This window comes from Apteryx rowi, unplaced genomic scaffold (assembly GCF_003343035.1).
Source record: "Apteryx rowi isolate R43461 unplaced genomic scaffold, aptRow1 scaffold_35, whole genome shotgun sequence".
NCBI classification, from domain to species: domain Eukaryota; kingdom Metazoa; phylum Chordata; class Aves; order Apterygiformes; family Apterygidae; genus Apteryx; species Apteryx rowi.
In genome coordinates this window covers 1,939,591-1,962,961 of record NW_020449974.1, presented here as the reverse complement: position 1 = coordinate 1,962,961, position 23,371 = coordinate 1,939,591, and the positions used below count along the sequence as shown (strand labels likewise).

Genomic DNA, 23,371 nt, shown 5'->3' with positions numbered 1-23,371 from the left:
TTTAAGGCCATAAGACCTAAAATACCCATCTTTCATCCTATACTATAGGGTTCATATTTCAAGAAATCGAAACCCAGTTAATGGGCACTTCCAGCTCTGATCTCCCATCCTGAACAACAGTCCCGGAGGATCCCTGGGATCCACGCATGTTAGCAGGATGCGTCCAGAGGCATCCATCTCCCTTTCGCAGGGACAAGCCCGAGGTCAAGCTTCTGGCAGATCTGGTTGTTCTCCTTGGAAAAAGAGATGGCTTTTCAGGGGGGGAAAAAAAGGTCTGTTGTCCTTTACAGCGATTTTCTCCCTCTGAAAGCTTTGTAATTTCTTCTGAAWTCTGCCAACCGTAGGGGACTGATGAATTTGGATGCTGCTTAATTTCTGACTCTCTGCCAATTTCTTCACTCCTCTTCTCACTCAGTAGTGATTTCTAAACATTGTTTCCCCCCCRCCAAATTTTTAAGGAGACTTTAGTCTTTGCTGGCAGAAGGAGGAATATTTTTCTGGAACTGCTGTTGTATATTTGCTGCATGTTTAAGACTTATTTAAAAAAAAATCTAGGATCAATAGAAATGCTATTCTGGTATTTTCCTCTTAAACAAATTATGCGTGGCCTTACAGCTTCGTGTTTCTACTTAAGATCCAAAAAGAGAAAATAAGTGAAAATCCCATGTAAATTGCCCCATCCGATTTCTGCTCTCCTGAGAGGTGTAAGTGGTGCACAAATGGAAACCATTGGCAAATACGCCAGAATTTTAAACTTGGCCCAAAGTAATGAAGCAGTTGGGGGTTGCTCTCCCTTTGATTGCTTGCACAAGTTAGCGTCATCTTGGTATGTTCACAAGACTGTCGCCTTGATTTAGCTAATCCTTAGCAGCATAATAGTAATTCCATGAAAGTTATTTCAGTAAGTATCAGAACTCAAAATGCATTAAAGGCAGGTTGATTTCCCGATAACAGTTTTGGAAAAGATTTCCTTTTATCCTGCTGCTTTTAAATAACTGACCCGCTTGCTCTTTGCTTTCATTGTATTCAGGATGCCATAAACGCAGATAATTTTGTAAACTGCTAATTTTAGATACAGCTTGATGTTTATTGTTCCCTTTAGTGTACTTTTTTTATTCCATGGCAGAACCTCYGCAGAGAAACGGAAGTCATCTGTGTTCGGAGACATTTAAGTCTAGACTGGATAAAGGACTAGAAATTACAGCTGGAACGATCATCCGCCAGCCTTTAAGTCATTTGCTTTTCCAATCTTTCACCAAAATTCACTGCTAGTTCCTTTTGTCCTCGTATAAATTAGCAATAATTGGATGAAAATCCTAGAAATGTAGGTATATAGGAGTGTGAAATCAGAAACAGGCCCAGCAAAAGCGTTCCAAATCAGTAGTTACACATAATAGTCAACGTGGACATTATAGATACAATTGAATTGCTAAGGCAGGGCTTTTTTCCAATAGCGCCTTGTATAGCCCTGCATCGTCTAATTATTCCGCTTCGGTGTAAGTTAACAATGCCGAGAGGATAAAAGCTTGGCAACCGGTTTGCTTAGAGGGGTCGATTTCTCCTGGCTCTTTTGTAGGGCAGTGTAATTTTAGGTTTTTACCCGGCAGATAATGCCGTTGCCCCTGTAGGAACGCACGCTACAACACTTCTGTAAATGGGCCAGGAAAGGATGCTGCGTTGTACAGCGTGGAGAGCAGTGCCAAAAATGTACCTTGGTTAATGTGAATTATTATTATTATTTTTTTTTCCAAAGAGAACAGTAAGAAGGTTTTGTCCTTACTCACCCAGTTTGTGAAAACTGGGTCAGTTGCACAACTTTTGTGCTCTGCTCCTGCTGGCGGCGTGTTTCGGTGTGCTTGCGTGCCCCGTTTGGGAGAGGGAGGGGAGGGTTCGGGGACCCTCGGGTTAACGCTTTCCTCGTCAGTACAAGTGACTGATTTTTTTTCCCCCAACACGAACATCTTGTGGAAGAAGAGCAATAGCAAGTGTTCAGCTTTCTGAGCATTAATTCAATATGCATGGCTCATTGGGCGTGGATTAGGAAATACTTGTAGGGCTGTCCATGGGTTCCAGTACTTCTGGGTGACCTTGGATCTGGCCTTTTGAATTTCTTAATTCCTGTGATGTTGCTATCAGCAAAAGATATGTTATAATGCAGCCTTGAAAGATGACCACACAGAGGAAGGGTCTAACCATATTTTTAAATATGATCCGTAGGGAGGGATCACCCAAGTGGTTCATACTTGGTCTGTCTTGCGTTCCCGGATCTACCACAGATAATTTTAGAAACTGTGCAAGGTTGCTCGCTCGGGTCTGCAGTCCTTCCTTGAAATGCATCCGCACAGGAGAGCCCTGCTAGCAAAGAGGGAGAGCTTTTTTGAAGCAGCTCTTCCTCTGTGTCTTCAACTCAAGGTTTTCTGTTATAGGTCTCCTCAGTAATGCTGAGGTCCTATATCTGGGTCCCCACAGGGCATGTAACGGTATGAAAATGTTTAGAGTGCCCACACATGGAAAGGACTGCAGTGGAGCAGTGAAAACCAGGATAAAAATATGAAAATTGATTTCTCTKTCCTCAGAGCTGAATTCAAGAGCTTCCTGTTCTTCCTGTCCTTCTTCTCCCTTTTGAAGAATGTAAGTTTTCATTGACAGTTCCTGTATTTTCAGATAACTGCAGCAAACTGCAGCTGTTGGACATGGTCAAGGGTTTGGGTCCAGTGGAAAAAGACAAAGTTCCCCATTCCTTTCCTCTCCGCAGGATCCTAATTACTTCTGTTGGGGAGGAAATATGAGGACACGGGAAGGCAGAGCACTGGCRATGAGATGCCAAGTTAAATATAGCTTAGGCTGCACCTTTAACAGACTCAAGGCCATCATGATTACATGGGGAGTCCTGCTTAAAAACAGCTGGAACGATATGGCCTGAGGTTAGCAGAAGTCTTTGAACACCCTCGAATTAGTGCTGCAAAATCCTGARCGCGTTCTTGTCTCCCTCCCTGTACAAGCAAGCCTGTCCTCCCACGGCTGCTAAAGACCATTTAGGCTCAGGATATTACAAAAGATCAATAAAATTAAAAGCAAAATCCACCYCTGTCTGTCTTAACATGAGTTTTGTTCCAAAAGCCACACGGGAGATGGATGTGTGGGGAGGGTCAGAAGTTGCACTGGAAATCTTCAGTTCTTCCACCCGAACCACGGATGTCACCAGTGGACATGGGGCAGCCAAATGCCAGAGATGCTTCTCGTTTTGCAGTCTTGGAGGGAAAAATGGCCACTTCTATTAGTCTGTTTTGTAGGAATACGCTGGCTTGGGTCAGGCGAGATTTAGCTCCTCGTTATAGTTGCTTAACTTCCTGAGTATAACTTMTTTCATCTAGTGCAACCACTGTAAGAATTTAAATCAACTTTTGCTTTTCCGGTAAAACATGACAGGTTGCTTGGGAATGACCCAGTGCGATGGTACTAAGTAGAAGCAGAAGGAGAGGATAGCATCCTTTTATTTTGCCACTCCGTTCTTTAATTAATCCAAGCTTTGGTCTCTTTCCTTCCTTTTTCTAAAAGGAGGGCTGAGGAGGCTGGAGCTTGGTTCTCCACAGTCTGTCCTCAGGCTCTTCGTGCTGTGCCGACGTGAAGTTGCATGGCCAGAGGCCCTGGTACAAGGTGTTTGGAAATGCTGCTTGGACCAGAAGGGAGTTTCCTGCCGAGTCAGACAGTCAGAGCACAGTTTGGAGCTGATCTGTTGACCCGTTCAGCCCCCATACCTGTTACTTTAACTGCATCTCTCTGCTGCTGCTGCTTCTCCAGTTACTGCCCTTTTACATGAGATGCTCACAGCTCGCTCCCACCTGAGAACCTCCTTTGATCCTTGCACTGGTTTCCTCTATAAAACCTGTGGAAAGAGGCTGAATGGCCATCTCCCTCGGCATGGGAGAGGGAAGGTGGGTACATATCCCCTCCCAAAAAATCGTGGTGCCGTTATTCTTGCACGCTGGAAACGATAGCTGGCCCCCTGAAGCCAAAACTTCTCCTCTACGCGAGGAAGGATGTATGTTATGGTGAAGGCTGGGAGTCAGGAAGCCTCGCTGGCCTCAGCCGCCCGGCGTGACACCCACTGGCCTCCAGCGCGGGCCGGCTCGGTCCTCGGACCTGAGGTACGGGTCAGGGAATACTTTGCTCTAGGGACCTGCTCCTTGCAAGCTCTAGGCAGGGCCAACGCTGAGCACCGTAGGGTCTGCGATTGCTCCCTGGGGTGGATGCCTTTATTAGGTAGATATAGCCAATATGACCTCCTGACAAGTCGGCTAATATTTTTCTGCCGTAAATGAGGATAGTGATTTCATTTATTTTCTTTACTTGGATTGTAAGCAGTGGCTGGTAGTGCTGACCTAGCCTCAGAGCTAGCTCCTACTGCTTGGAGCTGGAGCCCGCGAGAGCCTTGTTAGAGAAGCTATACACCAGGAAAGCAAAATGAGGGGTTTGTGCCACAAATTCCACAGCTTCTGTTCATGTTAAGGTATCACCAGAACCACATTGAGAATCCAGGCTGGAAAAACTAAATGAGAAGAGAGAGAACAGAGATGCTGAAGCATGTAAGGTTGCACCAAACAGTGAGATGTGAGATGCCTCCCTGATGGGGGATCAGACGAGATGTCAACACAGATCCCTGTGGTTGTACTGACAGTTTGAGACAAGTGTTAGACCTGGCTGTCTAAAAAGAAATATTTAACTTTTGTTGGAAGTGGTGATGCGGAGCACGTGTAGACTGACGGGGGAGCAGAAGCAAAATGGGAGGGATCCAGCCGTCGTCTCTCACAGTGGGTTCCCCTTCTGGCGCCTTAGCGGCACCCTATAAAAACGCATGGACGGAAATGCAGGAGTGCGTGCCTGTGCGATCTTCACGAGATAAACGAACACCTTTTTCCGGTTAGGCAGGCACTCATTTTCATACCTAATGCATTGCCATTTGGAGAGAGGTGGGTAATGCCGGCTCCCTCGGCTTCAGTCAACATGATTCATCTGCTATTTGTGATACCACGCAGAGGTCCCAGCCACGGAGGCGGGCTCCACGTGAAGAGCTACCTACGTATGTGCTTACTAGAAAGACAGTCCCTGCCCCAAAGAGCTGATATGTTCAAAATAACCCTGTTACRCAGCTCTGTGAACGTGGGAGAGACRAGGACCAGTGCGTTAATTCATTGGTGAGCTCTCTGTCACTTATTTTTACTTTACAGCTGACACTTCTCTCATGAGGAGAACTGCAGATGAAGGAGAGTAGTGGTGAGGGGACCCGTGTAGGACAGCAGAAGGATGCTGGAAGACCCCGGTGCATGCAGAAGTTTACTGGGGAGGTGTTGTACCCATTTCTCCACTGAAGCAGCTTCAGTGCAAGAGGGGGAACAAGTGGGCGGTCATGAGCTAGTGGGCTAATGCAGAAGGAGAGCCACAGTTGCATTTGCTTGACATGGCCAGAGGGATCCTGGCGGGGGTGTCCTGATCATGGCGTGACATTTGGGCACACCCTGCTTTTCCCTTGACCTGCCGTGGGAGTTCCCCATAATTCACTCTTCATTCGCGGCCCAGCTGGTTCCACCCATGTGTCTGTAACAAGCTGGACCGGCAGAAGGAACAAAGTGTGCAACCCTCTAATCTGGTGGAGTAAATGAAATGCAAAAATGTCGTCCTGGTCTGACTGAATCCACCTGGGATATCTTATGTAAAATTATTCTGTTTCTATTATAGGGTTTAAGCTTCTCCCAACTGTCACAGAAGTGCAACATCTCGAATTACAAAAGCAGTATCTGCAGAGCCAGCATTTGGGTTTTGTTTCTGATCATAGTTTGGGTCTGTCTGCTCTTCTTTTCCCAAATCCCAGCTTGCACCCATGTGGTCTTTACCTTCCTCCCCACCTGGGTTCCCAGTGCTCTTCAAGGCTTCTCTCTCAGCCTTTCAGGAGAGCGGTGGACACCTTCCCACCCTACAAATCAGTTGCATGCTTGTATTTCTGCAGTAGTATTTGCCTTGTTTTCGTACAGCAYCACCAGAGTAGTAACCCCACAAGGATACTTGCAGATGTTGAGGATTGTTTTGCTACTTTGAGTTTTGTGCTGATAAAGTAGTGAGCCATAGCTTGAAAAATGAAATTATCTTGGGCCACAGAACAGCATGTCGAACGGCTGCATCTACAGCGCATCTTAATGCCACAACTAGAGCCTTCGGGATCTTTGCTCTCTGCTAGAAACGACCTTTCTCTCTTCAACCTTTCTACTTACGTTCCCCACGAGGCATCCAGCTCTCCCAGACTGAGCGTGTCCTTGGTTGGCAGTAAAGGGACCCATTCACATACTGAATTTGAGCGCTTTTGGCACTGTATCCGATTCAGTTTAAGGGTTGGGCATGGGTACCCATTCCAGGAGGCTGGACGGGGCTAAGACTGTCCACCTGGTCTACCAAGAAACCTGAAGGTGACCATACGTTGTAGTTGCTGCTGGGTGAGTTGTGTTTTGACCGACATCCAGAAATCTCAGYGGTCCATTATCACTCTGCTGCAGCTGGCTGGCCTTAAACAGGATTGCACCAGGCAACGACTGGGCAGTTTCCATGCCTAATTAAAGTCAGTCTGGGCTTCAAAGCCGACTTCCCAAGTTGTGACACTTCCCTGCAAAAGGGAAGTAAGAGGGGGAGCGACGAATCGATCGTTGTGTTTCTGCTAAGTTCCTCTCCGACTCAGCAGGAAAGCGCTGGTCACAGAAACCACACAGATCCTGAACTCTGTGTTTTCCTATTTTCCTGAAATCTATTGAATTCGCCTGAAGAGGGCGAAGAGGAGAGGTGATGTGGGGGTTGGAGAAGGCTAAATAATGGCGTTTCTGTTCAGTGAAGCTCCTTGGAACAAGCAGTTCATGACATTTTTTTTTTCCCTCCCCCAACGTGTAGAATCCGATCTGGAAATCCAGGGCTAAATCTCCCGTGTGTTTAAAAGCCCAGATGTTTAGTTTGACACAGAAACATGGCACCTTTCTAGCAAGCAAGATGCCTTTGCTGCTGGTAACCTCAAAGAGGCTAATCTGGGATAAGAGGAGTTAAAGCCGGTYGGCAATCGCTGCATCCCTAAACTGGGTCATTTGAAACCTTCCCCTCCCTCCGCATGAAGGGTCTTTYCCTTTGTGTTAAAGAGCTTTCACGGACGTCATTGATTCCCGCGACCGGCAGCCTGGCAGAGAGCATTGTGAAGAATAAACAATTCCTCCCATCCATCCCCGTCCCTGGCATGTTCTCATGAACCCGTAGGCTCTTAAGTCGGTAATAATCCCCTCCTGTCCCTACCTGTGCGTTTAATCGTCCCTCAAAGTTTCTTCTGGGGTAGGGTGAGAAACAGTGGTGGAGATGGAAAGTGTCTGGTTGGCAGTAGCGTGGTGTTGGATCATTAGAGCTGGCTTTTATGGGYCTCGTCTCCATGCCTGAGTAGGTTGAGGAAAAATCGTATTGGATTAAGTCCTTCTGTATCTAACTCTCACAGTCAGAATTAGAGAAGTGTGAGGATGCAAGCCTGGGTGGCTCAGAGCATGGGTGACTTTTTTTTCCTTTTTTTTTTTAACTCACTAGTTTTAATTCCAGTCCATGCCAGCAAGGATTACCAGTTGCCCCTGCTGCTGATGCTCGTTGTTTGACTCTTCATAAATATCTCAACAGGGGCAACGTGCTCTAGGTGACCCTGCTTGAGCAGGGGGGCTAGACTAGAGGATCTCCAAAGGTCCCTTCCAACCTCAACCCTTCTGTGATTCTGTGATCTCAATCAGCGCAATGTGCTAAAGAAGTGGTGATGGTTTCCAGCTCCTGCTTATTCGGATTTGTTGTCAGTGAAATAAGAAGATAGACTTGAGGAACAATTATGCTCACTTAAGAGTGTGGGTAGCTTCTGCAAGGTGATGTTTGTGATAATGAGATGTTCCTTCAACAAAGCAAGTAGCAGRCACACAGGGCTAGATCCTTTTCGTATTATGCTCATGGAATAAGTAATTCATTGAGAACGAGGATGGCACCACATTTTCCAAAGCCTCTAGGTCTGCCTCTTCTGTAGGCCATGCTCTACACTAGAGAGTCAAAGAGGGGGAGAAGGTTACAAGTTAGCCTCGCCTCCAAAGCTGGACATAGTCTGGCCATATAAGCATCTGTTTCTGCGCATGGGAATGTTACGGACTAAGCAGCAGGAGATGTGAATGGAGAGGAAGGGAGGCAGAGAGGAGTGGAGGTTGTTTGGAGACCCTGGGCAAATACTGCGTTGTGGGGTTTACACTTAGGTTAAATTACTTCTGGAAATGACGCCTAGATTCCTGAAATTTTTTTGGAGATCAGTGCCTTTGAGGATGGTGCCCTAAGCTTTTAAATTGGCTGCCACTCAAAAACTTAACGTGAAGATAATAAGGTAAATATTGTCTGAAACCCACTGATTACTGATAGCATCCTTCTCACTTTGTGTTTGCATTGGATGTCGCCCCTTTTCCATGTGTAGCGCTCTGTTTTCAACCCTTACTGCACTTAAAAAAACGAAATCTCTTACTTTTCTTCCTCCTGCTTTGATGCATCCCTGCGTTTGCGATAGAGCGTCTCAGACCAGACTCATTCTCCAGTGCGAGAAAACCAAAGCAATGCATTCAGGATTCTCGATTTGACCGGATTGGATTTGAACTAAGAAGCGTGGGATGAATTTGAGCCAAGTTTGCCCCTGGTCTTCGGCAGGCTGGATTTCACGCAGTCAAAATGCGATTAGTTTGTTAGGCTTGGCCGCCGCGCCGACAAATACAATATTGGGCTTTAGCAACAAAGTTTGTCTTGTGTTTTCGCAGCAACAAGCGACCACAGAAAGCTCTCTCTGTTGTTCTGGGTACAAGCTCCTGTACCATTTAATGCCTGGTTAGGGGAGTCTCTCATTTAATGGCAATACTGAAGAGCCTTCTGTGTATTATACTCCCAGCAAGGGCGTGATAAAAATGGATGTTTTTGTTGGAAAGCTTCTTTTAAAGCATCCATCTTTTTAAAAGTCTGAGACGGCAAAGGCTTCAAATAGACCCAGATGGGGATATCTCTGCTACTAGCCAGTGCATTGCTATTATGTTGAAGTTAAAATATTTAACCTGGGTGGAGTTCTCAGTCAACCCCGACGGGTTTGAAATGAACTAATTTTAGCATAATTTTGATGGCTGTTTGGCCTAGGTGGGGGTGGCCAAACTTCATGAGCTGGCGACTCGCGTCTCAGATGTCCACGTTGCTGCTGCATCACTTCCTCTGTAACAGCTGTAACGGCAAAGCCGCACTCCCTACCTTTATCTCCTGTCCGGAGTGACTCATTCCCATATCTTGGGCCAAAACATCGAAATCTGCACAGCTCAGAGAAAATCTGTGCTGTCGGTAAGAGCTTTGCTCGCTCACGAGTTTGGATCAGTCATTTAAGAGGTAGCTCTCACAGGACACGTGTCTACCTAAGTCAGGTTGAATTTGTGGGTGGTTCTTGGTTGAGTRATGTACTCAAAAGGGCGAAGGACCACGACACGTTATCAGTCAGGCCCAGGGTCCTACAGAGGTTTAGGAGATTGGCACCTGCACGTGTCGAGGATCTGGTTTCCTACTTCACTTCTGCTTTATTACAACTGTAACCTTTTTTAGGCATTTTAGACAATTTCCTCTTATCCTCAGTGCCTAACACAGGGGCATTTGAGCTCTGTTGCAACCTCTTAATGTTTGTTTTAGCATCACTAAAGTATAACTGACACRAGGTGATATTTGGTGCCTGGTTAGGGAGGTCTTGTTTACTGGCAAAAATAGAACGGACCGTAAAAACTGAATTACAGTGATTCCTTGTTTCTTTTATCTCTTACATGTGCATCCTGGCCTCTATCATCAAGGAAACCTGCAATCCCCTCTTTGTGTTTCTTTGCATGCAAAAAGGCTGAGATATGCTGTTTAACTGCTGCTTGTGTGTATACAAAAAAAATTATGACCCCAGTGCAAATTAAATCTCTGAAAATTTCAGAGAAATCGTTCCTCCCCACACTGCTGCTGTTATTGTGCCCTGTCTCTTCAAATCACAGCTACAATTCTTGGCATCCGAATGTCCTTTCCGACTCAGAAGTGCCCTGTAGAAGGAGGGAAAGATGATTTCTTGGGGGCACTGTACCTTGAGTCCGTTTTGACGTGACCTGCGTTYGGGCCTTTTTGCTGTTGCGTTACAGAAAGGAACGATTAGTCTGACGATTCCTTGGCTTATCCTACTGAGGGACGCGAGACCAGAATCTGAACCTRGTGAAACCGAGGAAACGGTAGTCCTTACGTGCCCTGGCGGAACGTCTTTTCTGGGTAGGTTTGTCAAGCGTGTCCAGTTCAGCTCCCTAGCGTTCAAAAAACCAATAACGTAGCCATTTGCACTTGATTATTCAGGTAGTACAAGGCAAAGACTGGCCTTTCTCTGAAGAGCTGCTTCCTTCGTCACGGCCGCCTGTATTTTTCTTTTATTTGTTACCTAAGAAACTGAGTTGCCCGTGATGGTGGTGGGAGTCTRGGAAGGAGCTGAGGATCAGAAAAGTATCCTGCGTCACAGTGTCGCTCTCTTCTTCTTCAAGCTGGCAGGGTATAATAGATGCATTAACGGAGGACGGGTGGCCCAGACCCCAATCTTTGGCCACCTTCAGCGCTCCTCGCAGTTCATATCTTCACCRTGCTAGGGGCAACTTAATTTGAAGTCGAGTGCTAGCGGGCTTTGACTCGCTGGCTTTTGGGAACTGCAGTCTGACGTTTGCTGGGCTTTTACTAAATTATCGACTGAGTTAAAGACTTCTGTCTCTTTTTCTAGTGCAACCTGCAGCTGTCAGGCCTGAGGTCATGAGCTCTTTGGTGATTACAGGACACATCTGCCTTTGCTTTAGGACGGGACCTCATACTTCTCCTGGAGCTCCACCTAGAGGGGAGGAAGCTGGGCTTGTTGGGAAGCGCTGGAGACAGGAGCCAGCAGGAGCTGGTGGCCTCTCTTGGGTGTTCTTCATGGACAGGGAAGCTCTTGTGAACTTGATAAAGACAGCACGGTTGGAGCAGCTTCTCTTGCATACGTGTGTTGCACTTGTGCCCCAAAAGATGTGGGAATGGTGTAAACACAAGATCAGCCTGTTTGAGTTAGAGTTATCCGAGATTTTGCTACACGTCCTCCACTGCTCACAAGTGGGACATGAGGTTTTCCACCAGCTCTGCTCACTGATGCTTTCAGGTGGGACTTCGGTGCCAATATCACTCACTGCAACTGTCTAGGAAGAAAATAAGAAGTCCTAGGCATCTTTCACTAAGAAGATAATACTTCCCACCGTTCTGTTTTCTCACCCAACCTGTGGCTGTCTAGCACCTTGCGACGGCTCTGAGCAGTTACATGTGGTCTGTGGTCACTGCTGTCCCCTCACTGCTGGACCCTCTCGGTGCAGCTCTGTTTAATGAGGAGAAAACCAAGAGCAAATCCAGCTCCGTGTTATCCCAAAGCTGAGGAAGGGGATTTCTGTACCAAAACCAAGCACGCAGGTGCAGTTTCCTTGGCTAAGGATGTCGAAACCACACAGTGCTCTGTGGTATCTTTTGGTTTTGGTTCAAAAGGCAAACCATTGCGGTTTGGGTTGGGGCTTTCCTTGAGACCATGGGTCTGAACTGCAGATTCCTGGTGTCTCCTGCCCAGTTGCTGTTGGTGGTAGGTGGCCGGTTTCTCTGTGGGACCCTGCCATAGACTTTGATCTTTTGTTTTTCCAGCTTTTCTTCTGTCGTAGGACGTAGCCATCTCCTGCGGGACTGACTGCTTCCAGCAGATGGTTTGCCCTGTGCCTCAATAAGGCAGTGGTCTGCCCATCTCGTGTCAGGGTTAGGAGACCCGTGCTGGTGCCTGGGCTGTAGAGCGAAAACTTTGCCAATGACTTGAGGAATTACGCAGGACTGGGTGAATAACGCATCTCCTCTCTTGCAGGTGGAAATAACTCCCCAAGCGTTGTCCTTGAGCTCACTCGAGCTGCTCTTCTTCTTCTTCTTCTGTTTTCATTAAGAATAAACAACCTCCGAACTGGCTCCTACAGTCTCCTCTGCATGCTGTCTTTAGTTTCCCAAACTCTTACCGCCGCCGTCTCCGACCTTGGCTTGCCTCCATCCTTGCTGGGCTATGACGTGGATCCCCAGTCTGGCTTTGCTGACATTCGAGGCTGAAGCAACGCACAGGCTTAAATAAAGTGTCCCCTAAATGACGGCGCCTTCGCTTCGTTTTAAAGTCTGTTACACAATAGTGATGTTTTAAGTAACATCCTTGAGGGGAAAATATGACAGGATTGAATGTCGGGTTCTTCTCCTCTAACCGAAGCCTAGTTCTAGCACGTTTTTAATATACGATAGCGCTGGAATGCACAGTACTGAGCTGTGCCAAAAACCCACTGCTTATTAACCTTAGCAACGGGCGTTTTTTGTTTAGATTGTATTTATTCTGTTGCGGGAGTCATTGTTCTTTACCATTCCTTGAACATTTTGAAGGTTGATTATGAAAGCCCTGGCTGACAATGCTCAAGCTCAGCCTTTTGTTGGGGAGATTAAAATAGAGAATGGATTGTGAATAACCTGGGAGGGCGAAAAGTTAATCATCCTGTTGACTCAGTTCAGGGAGCTTCAGATTTTTCTCAGAACTTCTCAGCATTGGGTTTTGCTGTAGCATCTATAGGGGCTGTGGGTGCTCATCCCACCGGAGAGCGGTCATGGACCGGATGGTTACTGAGCGCGTAACTTGAGGCGTTGAGCAGTTTGGTGTAGAGGTGGTCCAAAACATCTGAAGCAGTGGACAGGATTGAAAAATAAAAATTGAATTTTCTTCTCATTTATTGCTCTCCTAGCTTTTTTGCACTTTGCGTAGGCTGGCCAGTGCAATAAGCTGCGGAAGGCTGTTTGCTCGTGTCTGTAGCTGCAGATATTTTTGCTAAACATCTTCTGTTTGAGAAGGAATCTAATTACGTATACCCTGATCAAGGAACTGTGTGTCAGTAACCATGGAAATGCACTGAGGCTTTCATTTTAATTTTAATTGTACCTCCTCAGTTTGGTCCCCCTGCTTCAAGATTCACAGCCTTTCCTGGTCACCGTGCTATTTAAGAATTCCTAATCTTAAGAATTCCTATTCTTAAATAGGATAAGATATAGTTTTAGTCTGCATTTAGGGGTGTAACCTTGTGCTAGCTGGAAGCAGGTTGGCATGAATGATTTCTCTTTTTTCCCCCATGCTGTAATGCTAGATGATCCCCAGCTTCCTGGCATGACTCAAAAACCCRTGCTCAAAGCATCCCTTCAGCTTGGATGAGGACACCAGTGTTGCGAGTGAAACATGGAAGGAAAAGTGCATAACTGGAAATAGAGCTACAGGAGGCAAATTGAAAGAGTCAGTTTGCTCAGTCCTTTTTCAGGAGCGTGAGCTGACGGGAAGAAATATTTGGGAGAGTTGATCTGTTTTTATAGTCCTAACTTCCATATCGTTTTTCCAAACCTGTTCTGAGCATTTCCAGACTGTATTTTTGCGAGATCTCTGGAGGTGGAGTTCATCCCAGCCGACCTGGTCGCAGAGCGACCGTCGCTGATCCGTGACTGAGGCGAATCGCGCTTGCTGTCGCTATAAAAATGAATCGCGCCGCCTGAAAGCGAATCGATGGAGAACCCAAAATGCAGGCGGTGTAAACGGTGATGGGGATTGCAGCAAAACCGTCAGTCACGTAACCCTTTTATATAGATAGGAATTGCTGAAGGTGCATCGGCATTTGTCTGAGTGCAAACTCCTTTCTGCTGGGATATATATGTTCCTTTAATATCTCCAAAAGCATTCACTTCCAAAAGAGATAAAAACACTTCGATTCCAGAAGTGTATCTGCGGTTAGTGCGAGTCCACAGTAACTCTTTCCAAATAGCTACTCCAGAAGATCTGCGGACACCTTTCCTCTTAAGACAACCTTTCTCCCCAGTTGCTTGTGTTGCTTTTATCTGCAGTCCCCTAAATTGTCTGTAATTTTGTTGATTGCTCAGAAAACCAGGTGTTCTGTCCGTGGTCCCGCTGAAGCTGCACGCAGTTTATACACAAGTACACAACATTAAAAAGCTAATTCCTTAAAAGAACCTATTAAAAGGTTAGAAATGTTGCCTGCATATAGTGAATGGAGAAGAGTCTGGTTCCCGCTGTCGCCAACGGGGCGAGCRTTGCCTTCAACGCTTCAGGCGACGGCGCATGCTAAATAAAAAATGACAAATCCCACGTATTTTCCTCCTGCTTCCRAAAAAAAAAAAAGTGGTTCCCCAATTTTTCTGCGAGTAGAGCGCTTTGCTTTCGTCCTTTACAGAAAAAGACTTCTCACTGGTGGCATGGCACCGTTTCTGAGCGGAGTGCGAGGCGGCTCGCTGGGTGAAGAGCTGTTACCGGCACAAAGCAATCAGCTTAATTGCCAGCGTTCATCCTCCGCGCCGCCAGACACAGAAGTTAATGAGTGCTAATTAGACTGGTTGAGGGTAATCGATGAAAGCCCCATTGATTGGTCCTCACCCGCTAATTTGAATAGCTGCTGTTGCCTTTGTGGCGTTTCTCCCCGATTTTCRCGTCTTAGAAGAGCATCAGTTTTTATCCTCTTTGTCATCGCACAATGCTTTTTTTCTCCGTAGGACTCCGATGGGCAGCGTTTTCCTGGGCTGGGTTGYTTTTGAAGCAAATGGAAGCAGTTGTTTTGAGGGTCAAGTAGGATCTATCTGCTCAAGCTTTTTAAATCCCCTGGCAATGCATCGCAGCTTGCAGTGTTGCATTTTGATCCAAATTTCAGGGGCAGCATCTCTGCTACCTTCAGCAGACTTCTTCATTTCTCTACAAGTAAGTCGCAGCTTGTTTTCATGCTGGCCTTCAGCTGGGCAAAAGGTGGATGAGATGTTCGTAGATGTCCCGTACTTGGTATCAACCAGCTAGGAGGTAGTGGAGTTACTGAGTAAGGAGTTTTTTTCCTGAAAACGGGATCCTGAAACGGGATCCAATTTGGTGTGATTACTAGGGAACTGAAACTAGGAAGCAAAGATGAGTTTGAAGACATCTTCCAGTGTTGACTTGCAGCATGTTGCTGCTCATACGATGTATTCTGCGTTCAAACTGTCCTTCTTTAGCCTCTCTCTGCTATGCCTGCCTCTTATAGGCTTGGCTTAGGATAAGCCAAAATTGTGCAAAGCTCAAAATACGCAGACAGACTCTTTACGCTTTTTTCGTACAGGTCTGTTGGCAGCATGAAAGCAGAACAAGGACATCAAAGTCTTCCTTGACATCTCTAGGTCTCCCATAGCTGGTTATTCGGTGTTTCCCACTTTGGGCAATGCCCGGCTGCCGGGAGCACGTCTCCCTCCGAGCCTGGAGGGGCACCTGGGAGGGTCCCACACCTCTCGGTAGATTTACCCTCCAATGAAAACGGGAAAATTAGGGTATTTTGATGAGCTGACTTTTTAAAGCAGCATCACTCTGGCTTTGCAGCCCTAGAAATACCTGTTAGGCCGTTTGCCTTTAACCTCGGACCATGTCCCAGTAACCCATTTGTAGGTCGTGTTCAAACGTTTGCATCTGGCAACTGCTCCGGGTTGGATTTTTCAGCTTGAAGTCTTCAGCGTGAGCTGCGTCTCAAGACGCTTCTGGCAGTTAAAGAAAATAGTAAGAAAGGAAGAGGTTTTCGACTCGTGTTCTCCTTCCGAGTTGCGAGTTGGAGCAGTAAGTGCTGGTATATTGGGAAATAAATTCAGTGTCTCTGAAATTCCTGATGGCCGCTCAGGGCTCGTCTGCAGCCCGGCATTTGGGAGAGTTAAAAAGACATAACTAAAAGCCTGAAGTCGATGCATTTGAGTTAGCGTTGGTAAAACGTGGGCTTTTGGTTTCTTTATCTGTATATATATAATTTAGCTCAAGGGACAACCAGCAAACTGATGTAGATCTCCGGTCACCAGTGCCAGCCCCTTTCCACGAGGCTGTCTTCATGTCCCTGTTATTCCTGACCAACGTTTTGGGTTTAATAAATGCAAATTTATGCGACGAGAAGCAATGGTGTTCCACTACGTGTAAAAAAAATAAAATAAGGGGGGAAAAAAATAGAAAGCAGGCAGGCTTTGCAAAGAGTTTGCGGGGTGTTACTCCAGAATGGCTTAAAAAGGAAAAAAAAAACACTTTTCAGAAAGTGGTTTTTGCAGCAGCGATGCCCAACGTGGTGCTTTCTGGTGKTTTTTTTTCCCTTTTTTTTTTTTTTCCTGCATTTGCCATCATAACATCATTAATACGGAGCCTCACGAGAGCTGGGGCATCATATCTCGCTTAGCAGCCCCTGATTCCCGAGGTTCACGACCAGCGATCCCTGCTACACCCGAAGGGCTGTTGTAGCACCGGGGCTGAACTCACCGGGGCAGAACTACACCTGCTAAATCGCTCTTTTCTATATATTTTAAGTCTTTCACCGAGCGACACCCTCCAATACCGTGTTTTTTTCCCGGCTTGCCGCCAAACGTCTCGGGACCGGCACTTGCCGTCGCCGTCCTGAAGAAGGGATCGTGCCTAAAAGATTATTTAAAAAAAAAAAMCAACCTTGTTCCCCCTCCTTTGCTTGCTCTCCCACCTTGATCTTCCTCTTCCCGCTCCGATCGCTCCTTCCCGGCGTCCTCGAGGAAATTCTCCTTAGCCGTTCTGCCGTCGCCTCGGCTCCGAAAAGCCGCCTTGCGCCCCGTTTCGTCCACAGTTTGTCCCCCCAATTAACGTTTTGCATCGCCCGATGCGCTCAGCGAGCTGCCTCGACCGTCCTTTCGCCTGCCTTTTCCCGCGGCACCGGCGCGGCTGAGCGTCGCCCTAACAGGCTCCTGCGTCCTCCGTGCGAGCCGAGAGCAATCGCCTCGTTCTCCGGAAATCCAGAATGCAGGAATGCCGAGTACGTCCGAGGTGGCGGCAAAGCCCTGGCAGGGGGCCGTGGACGCCCGCGTAGGACGCGGGCGATTCCCGCAGCGAGAGAGCCGAACGGTCCTTGTGTGGTCGTCGCGGAGCCGTTTTTAGCGGCTCGCTCCGAGCCCGCCGCCGGCTCCCTTTTTCCCTGGCGGCGACGTGACGTCAGGCTGTTTTTCTGCGGCGCGCGCAGGATGTCGCGGCCGGCCAAGAGCCGTGTTTACGTTGAGAACGTTACAAGTATTTCCTCCCCGCTTCCGAATCGGCCCGGGAGGCAGCCGAGGGGGAAGAGAGCCCCGGGCTCCGAGGCGTACGGGGAAAAACACTTTGGGTTTGCAAAAAAACTGGGGAGAAGGAGTGTGAAAATCCCTCCTGGTTTGCGTTCACGTGCAACGTGCAGTTGATGCAATAATCCGTATTGCACGGAGCGGGGTTTAAAAGCAGGCTAGGAAACCTCTGGATCCCTGCTGCAGCTTAATTTTGCGGTCTCCACCGTGCACGGAGCCGTTCCCCGCAAATACACATTAAAACTCGGCGACTGCTTTCCTCCGGCCGTGGTTTCCAAAGGGGAACAGAAAGCCTCACGGTTTTGAGCTCCAGAGCCGGAACGGGTCCGGTCAAGAGCATCTCCAGCTCCGGAGCGAGCCCTTAAAACGGTTTCATCAGCCACGGCGAGCGCAAAGCGTTGAGTGTGCCGTCTCGCCGCTGCCGAGTGCCGTTTTCCCGCGGTTCCCACGCCGGCCACGGAGCCTGGGGGCGGGTGGGACCTCCAAGGGAAGCCCCCAGCTCCAGCTCCTTTCGGATCGCCGGGTTTCATTGAATATCAGGGAGAAAACCCATCCTGGCAGCGTCACCGGTCCACTCGGCCGTGAGACATCCCAGCCCGCTCCCAGGAGATGCTGCAAATGCGACCGGAGAAATGACGAGCGCCTGAAGCACAGGAGATGGTTCAGCAGCAGATACCGATGGGTGGCACCTACCGAGCTGTCTCGTAGCATCGGCAAACGCGGGGCTCTTGGACCCTGCTCCGGCCGAGAGCGTGCCGTTGCCCACCTCGCTCCCGTTCGCCCGCGCCTCTCGAGCCGTCTCTGTTTGGGAGGAGATAACGCTACCCGTCTTCAGGAGCTTTTTGAGATTTTCATGGGAAAGACCCACCACCAGAACTGTGTATTTTTATTCAAAAGAGTCGCAGGGGGAAAACCTAGGGATTGTTGCAGGGAAAACGATTTTACGGGTGTCATCATCGTCGTGTGGTTTTGCAGGACGTTTGCGGGGAGGGAATGGACAGCACGTGCCACGCGTTTTCAGATCGTTTTAGATTATTATTTATAGCACGGGTACGTGTTCCTTGTGCATTTAGTGAGCGAGCGCAAATGCGCCGGGCTTTGCACGCCCGCGAGAGGTCCATCTGCCGCGTCCCGAGCTGCTTCGCGGGCACGCGGCTGATGCGCGGCTCGGACCTCACTGCTGCAGAGCTCCTGTTCCTGGGCACGGAGCTGGCAGGTCATAAACGTTGCTTTTCTAGGGCTGCCAGAAATCCAGAAAAAGGTATAAATGCGTCATAATCGGCCCTGATCAAATTCCGAGGGGAAAAAGGCGAAAGCAGCGGGCTGCCGATCTGCAGCAGCTCTGTGGATGCTGCGGCCGCGTTGCTGGAGGTGGAGCGGGGCAGCTCAGCCGCCTGCTCGCGCTCTTCCTTCTGGCCTCGCGCTTCTTGGGCATTTGGGGTCAAAGCCCCTTGCCAGGCTCTTCCCGTACGTTGCATTTAGGTTTTCTCGAAGAACGCTTATTTGCACACGCGGTATTAATTTCCCCTCAAACCAAGTACTTGCCCTTCGGTGCTGCATCGCCTAGCTCGTTCCTCTGCGCGGGTTTCTGTTCTCTCCCCAAATTCGCTCGCTCCCTGCTWCAGCTCTTCGCCTGGGCTAGTCCCTCGTCCCCTCCCGTTGGGGATGGGCGAACGCGGGCACAAATCCTTCCGCTCCGAATAGGAGCAGCGACCCCAGCCACGCGTCTAACTCCTTCCTTCTGGTCCTTCTGGGCAGGCGAGATGCACCGCAGGGCCCCCAGTTTGGGGGCGTTTGGGACCCGTCACGTGACGCGGCCGGTAACTGTTCTTTGCTCTCTTCTCCAGGTCAACATGGATTTGTGGGTCTTTGTCCTTTTGCTCGGAAGCAGCCTCATAAGCGTAGGCACCAACAATGTTACTACAGGTAAAATACGCTCCTTGTCTCCTCTCTTTGTCTCTAAACCATCTTTCGGCTCAAGGGAGTAAGCGCTCGCGTTCTTGATGGCTTCATGGCTTGGTGGCTTGCGCCATCGGCCCTGGAGCTCACTGTACGAGGGGCTGAGAGCACCTGGCAGACTGGAGGTCCTCGTAAATGGGACCTGCAGATTTGTCCGGTAGCAAATATTGATCCTCTCTTGCTCTAATTACTCTAATCTTTCTTATTCTAATTACTCTAATCTTTCTCGATCTCCTAGATGTATTTAAGATACCTTCTTTGGTAGGAGTCACCTCACCATATGGTGTAACGCGTTCTCCGTCTTGGACTTGGGGTTTGGGGGTTTCTGCTTTTCATCTGTGTGCTTGCAGTAACGTGCCTCTCCAGCAGCTAAATCCTTCGGCGCTGCGGAAAGGCGTCTCACGGAGGTCCCCTTGCGCTTCCCTTGTCTGCAGAGCCACCCACGACCACGCTCGCTTCCCCCAGCACTCCCGTCAAAGCAACGACAGCAAGTCCGGAGAGCGGGACGCCGATGAGCGCGATCAGCCCCAACGGCAGCACTCTGGCGACYGTTTCCACCGCGGGGTCGGAGCTGCCCTCAACGGCGGTGACCAGGCCCTCGCCGACCACCACCGCGGTGGTGGGTCTCAACGCCTCCACCCTCGGGACAACCCTGCCCACGCCTCCGGCCACCTCCGCTCTTCCCAGCGCGACACCATCTGTCCCCCATGCCGCTGTGCCGGGCACGGAAGAGGAGTCGACGGAGAGGAATTTCAGCGTGACGGCGACAACTCAAGAGACCTCTTCTGCTTCCCACAATGGTAGGTGGCTTTTTGCTCTTCTTCCTCTCCAGATTTCCCTACCTCTTGTTTCTTTTCCCTTCTCTCGTTTCCTGAGAATAAAAGGGAACAAGAAGACTCGTTGGGGCAAATTCCAAGATGATCTAAAACAGTATGACTCACTGCAGGGACTAGATCAAAACAGATTTTTCCTGCTGAAGGTCTGGGCTTTTTAATTTAAGCAGGAAAACAACAGCACAACGGTCCCCTGGGAGCAGTCGTTTGGTGCCAACGTGCTGGGGTGCCAGCAGTCCCAGGATCTCGTTCTGCTTCCGTCACAGACGAATTTCACCTCTTTTTGTGCTTTACTGGGGGTAAAATCGGGCTAGTGCTGCACAGCTCCCAGGTGCTGGCCGAAAAGTTGAGCCTTAGCGGGTCTGTCTGAGCAATAGCGATAAATCCCCCTGGGACTGCGCTCAGCTGCAGAGCTTTGATTTTCCGGAGTGTCGCTACACAGACCATTTATTTGTGTTTTGGTAGCAACCACGGGCTACAGCCACGCTTTTTGGCACTCACACACAAAAAAAGACGGTCCTTGTCCCAAGGGACATAAGGCCTAGATTAGAGGTGGCCCACCAGGGGTGGGATCCGGCCCCTGGGGGAATGCTGACGAGCTGGCTAATTACCCCAAATGAGCCAAGCGGGGGAGGAAGGATGAGGCTGCGAGTCCGTGTCCCATGTGGTAGGGTTCATCCAGGAAGGTGAATGCAGCCAGCGTGGAGCAGGGTGAAGCCCAAAGCCGAGCGCGCCGAAGCTGTGCCCGGCACCGCGCTTAGGACTTGCTAACGGCGTTGTGGGTCGTGGCACCCGAGATGACAAATCCGTGGCGTGCGCAATACAGAGAAACCCGTGAGGTTCGTTCTGCAGGAGTTAGCTCAGCCTCGGTGTAACCGGTGCCAGCCCATTAGCTTTGGTTTATGCTGGAGCTCAGCTCCTGCAGCATCGCTGCGGATTTTACGGTGGTTTTGGGAGCAGAGCATAGGTGCATCCACTCGGACTTTCCATGCCTCATGCTGAACTAATGCGTGGACGTGTCAATACTGCATTTGCCAGCACGACCTATAATGCTTACACTGTCAGTCTTTTCCCCTTTCCTTGGGCTAATTTCATCTTTCAAAGACCTAGATGAAGAAGAATTCTCCATGTTGCCATCCTGCTATCCTTCCCCCCCCCCTTAGACCTTATAAAAGTGTCCACCAAGAATGTAGAGTTTGACTGTTCAATGTAGGTTAAGACCAAAGAGGCAGAAAGCGGCTGAGCTGATTGGAAATCGTAGCTGCTCTGTGACTCTTCAGCCATACGCTGCCCCTTGCTGCATCACTTGGGACCCAGCTTCAATACTGCGTGCCTCCTGAGTTGGGAACGTTGCATACCAGCACCTGCTGGAGCTTGGAGTGAAAGCCTTGAGAGCGCAGGGTTTAGTGAAGAACCAGGGTTGTTACCTTGGCGGTGGGGTAGGAGGGATCGAATTCAGGTAAAATGGAAGAGTTAATGCAGGGAGAAGTCAAGTGGACATCCCTTAAGAATTAATTTCTTAAGAGAAATTGGGTGTTGGGTGTCTAAATCCCTCTTAAAATCTGTGGGATCTGGGTGCCCTTCTCCTTTTGGCATCTTCAGAAACTGCAGCTGGGGGAAGCAGCAGTGAAGTTGTCTTTCCTAAGGGATGTGGAGGGCAGAGCCCATCTTTTTTAGTGTCCTGCAACACAGAAATCATCCAAACACAGTTCATCAAAGCTTCTGTGCAGAGTGGAGGAGTCCAAACTAATCCTAACTACCGTGCGAGTTTAGCTGAGAATAGCCTTCTGATGGGACTTAAGAAGGCAAAAACCGAAGTGCTGCTAAGATTTGGATTTTGCAATATGATGTCTGCTATCAAGGGGCTGAGTTTATATTTGTCATGTCTTTGCTATCATTTTTATGCCGCGGGTTACCGTTTATTGCTAACGCCCATGGCATACGCTATGGCAAGTTGGGCGTTGCTGATGCTTCTCGCTTTGTGCCAGACCTTAGGACAGACGACCGACCTGATCCTTCCTTCCTTTGAGCTCAACTGTTGGGAGCAAAATTAGTGTCGGGGCCACCTTTTTCATTAATCTCGATGGGAAATTTGGATATCAGTCATCGGACGACTCAGTGGTCTCCTATGTGAGACCTCAGAGAAGGAACCGCTCAAGGGCAGGGATGGGGCAGGAGATCCTCCATGAATTAGGGCACGTACGGGCGGTTCCTGCTCCTCCGTGCTGCAAGACGTTGCCCTCAGCCCCGCGCCGCGGTCCTGCGCATGCAAAGCGAGGGCCCTCGACCGCTTTTAATTGAACTCTTGGCTCAGTCGCTCTTTAATGCACACCCATTATCTCTTAATGTTAAAGCGCTAATGAGCTACATCAGTGGCTTGCTTATTATAGGCTTAAATGGATTATGTCGTTAAGAGCAGTGTGTTTAGAGATGTTTATGGCTCGGCTTCGGTTCCCTCTTCGGCCGCAGAGGCTTGTTTTCCTTAAGAACTTCTTCGGTAGGTTTGCGTTCTTTAACAAAGTATCGTGATTTTTATTTTTAAAGTTGGCGTTTTTTGCAGTAACCCTCCAAATTATCCGCCCGTCTTTCCCTCGGAGAAACGACTCTGCTTCCACGTCGCCGGTTCCACGTGCTCAGCAGCGACGTGTGAATTTGAGAGAGTGTCTTCAAATTTGGGGAGGGAAAAGGAGAAAATACGGGGTGTTTCTTGTTTTCCCCAGTGGCTCACAACCCAAAAGGCAAAATAAGTTGTTTTCAGGCTTTTCCTCGTAATCAGGAAGGCTGGAAATGTACTTTTGCTCCTTTCTTCTTTATTAATAAGAAAAAGCTGAAAGTCATTTTAACCTCATGCTGTAGCAGCTCTTAATTTAAAAGAAAGACTTGCAAGAGGATTATGCGAGTTACTAAATTTGTTAGTGTCTCAATCTGTGTTCTTTCCTTTCTTATTCAAATGTGTATTTCTTTGTTGCTAAGAGAGTTTCTCTTTATTTTTTTATGCAGGTAACTCTGACAGAAGAGGTAAGAATCTTATTTCTCATTGCTCTTTATTTAGACCCTAAGTAAAGAAGGCGTTTTCAGAAGGATTCGGCTATTATGTTAGACCAGGAGAGCTGTTCTGCGGATGACGGGAATAATTATTATCCTCCTTAATTCTGTTGGCAAGGCGTCGTAAAAATCCGTTCCTTTCATTTAGCAGTTTTTACACTCGTTTTTCCATCTCTGGTTGGATGACTCCGTTCAGGGAATTGAGATCGCCAAAAGAATATTGGCGATTACACCTTGCTTTAGCCGTATAGGAATTATGAGACCAGAAATACAGC

General features: G+C 48.5%; 1 protein-coding gene across 4 annotated transcripts in view; it reads left to right on the top strand.

Moving 5' to 3' along the window:
* The window catches only part of PTPRA (protein tyrosine phosphatase, receptor type A), a 97,954-nt gene that overhangs the window by 55,596 nt on the left and 18,987 nt on the right, over positions 1-23,371 (top strand). For 3 of the 4 annotated variants that reach the window (XM_026072747.1, XM_026072750.1, XM_026072749.1), the window contains 3 exons: positions 19,107-19,185; positions 19,653-20,018; positions 23,052-23,069. In XM_026072747.1, coding sequence (XP_025928532.1) covers positions 19,107-19,185; positions 19,653-20,018; positions 23,052-23,069 — 463 coding nt within the window. The remainder of the gene's footprint in view (positions 1-19,106; positions 19,186-19,652; positions 20,019-23,051; positions 23,070-23,371) is intronic. The other variant, XM_026072748.1, reaches the window with a different exon arrangement.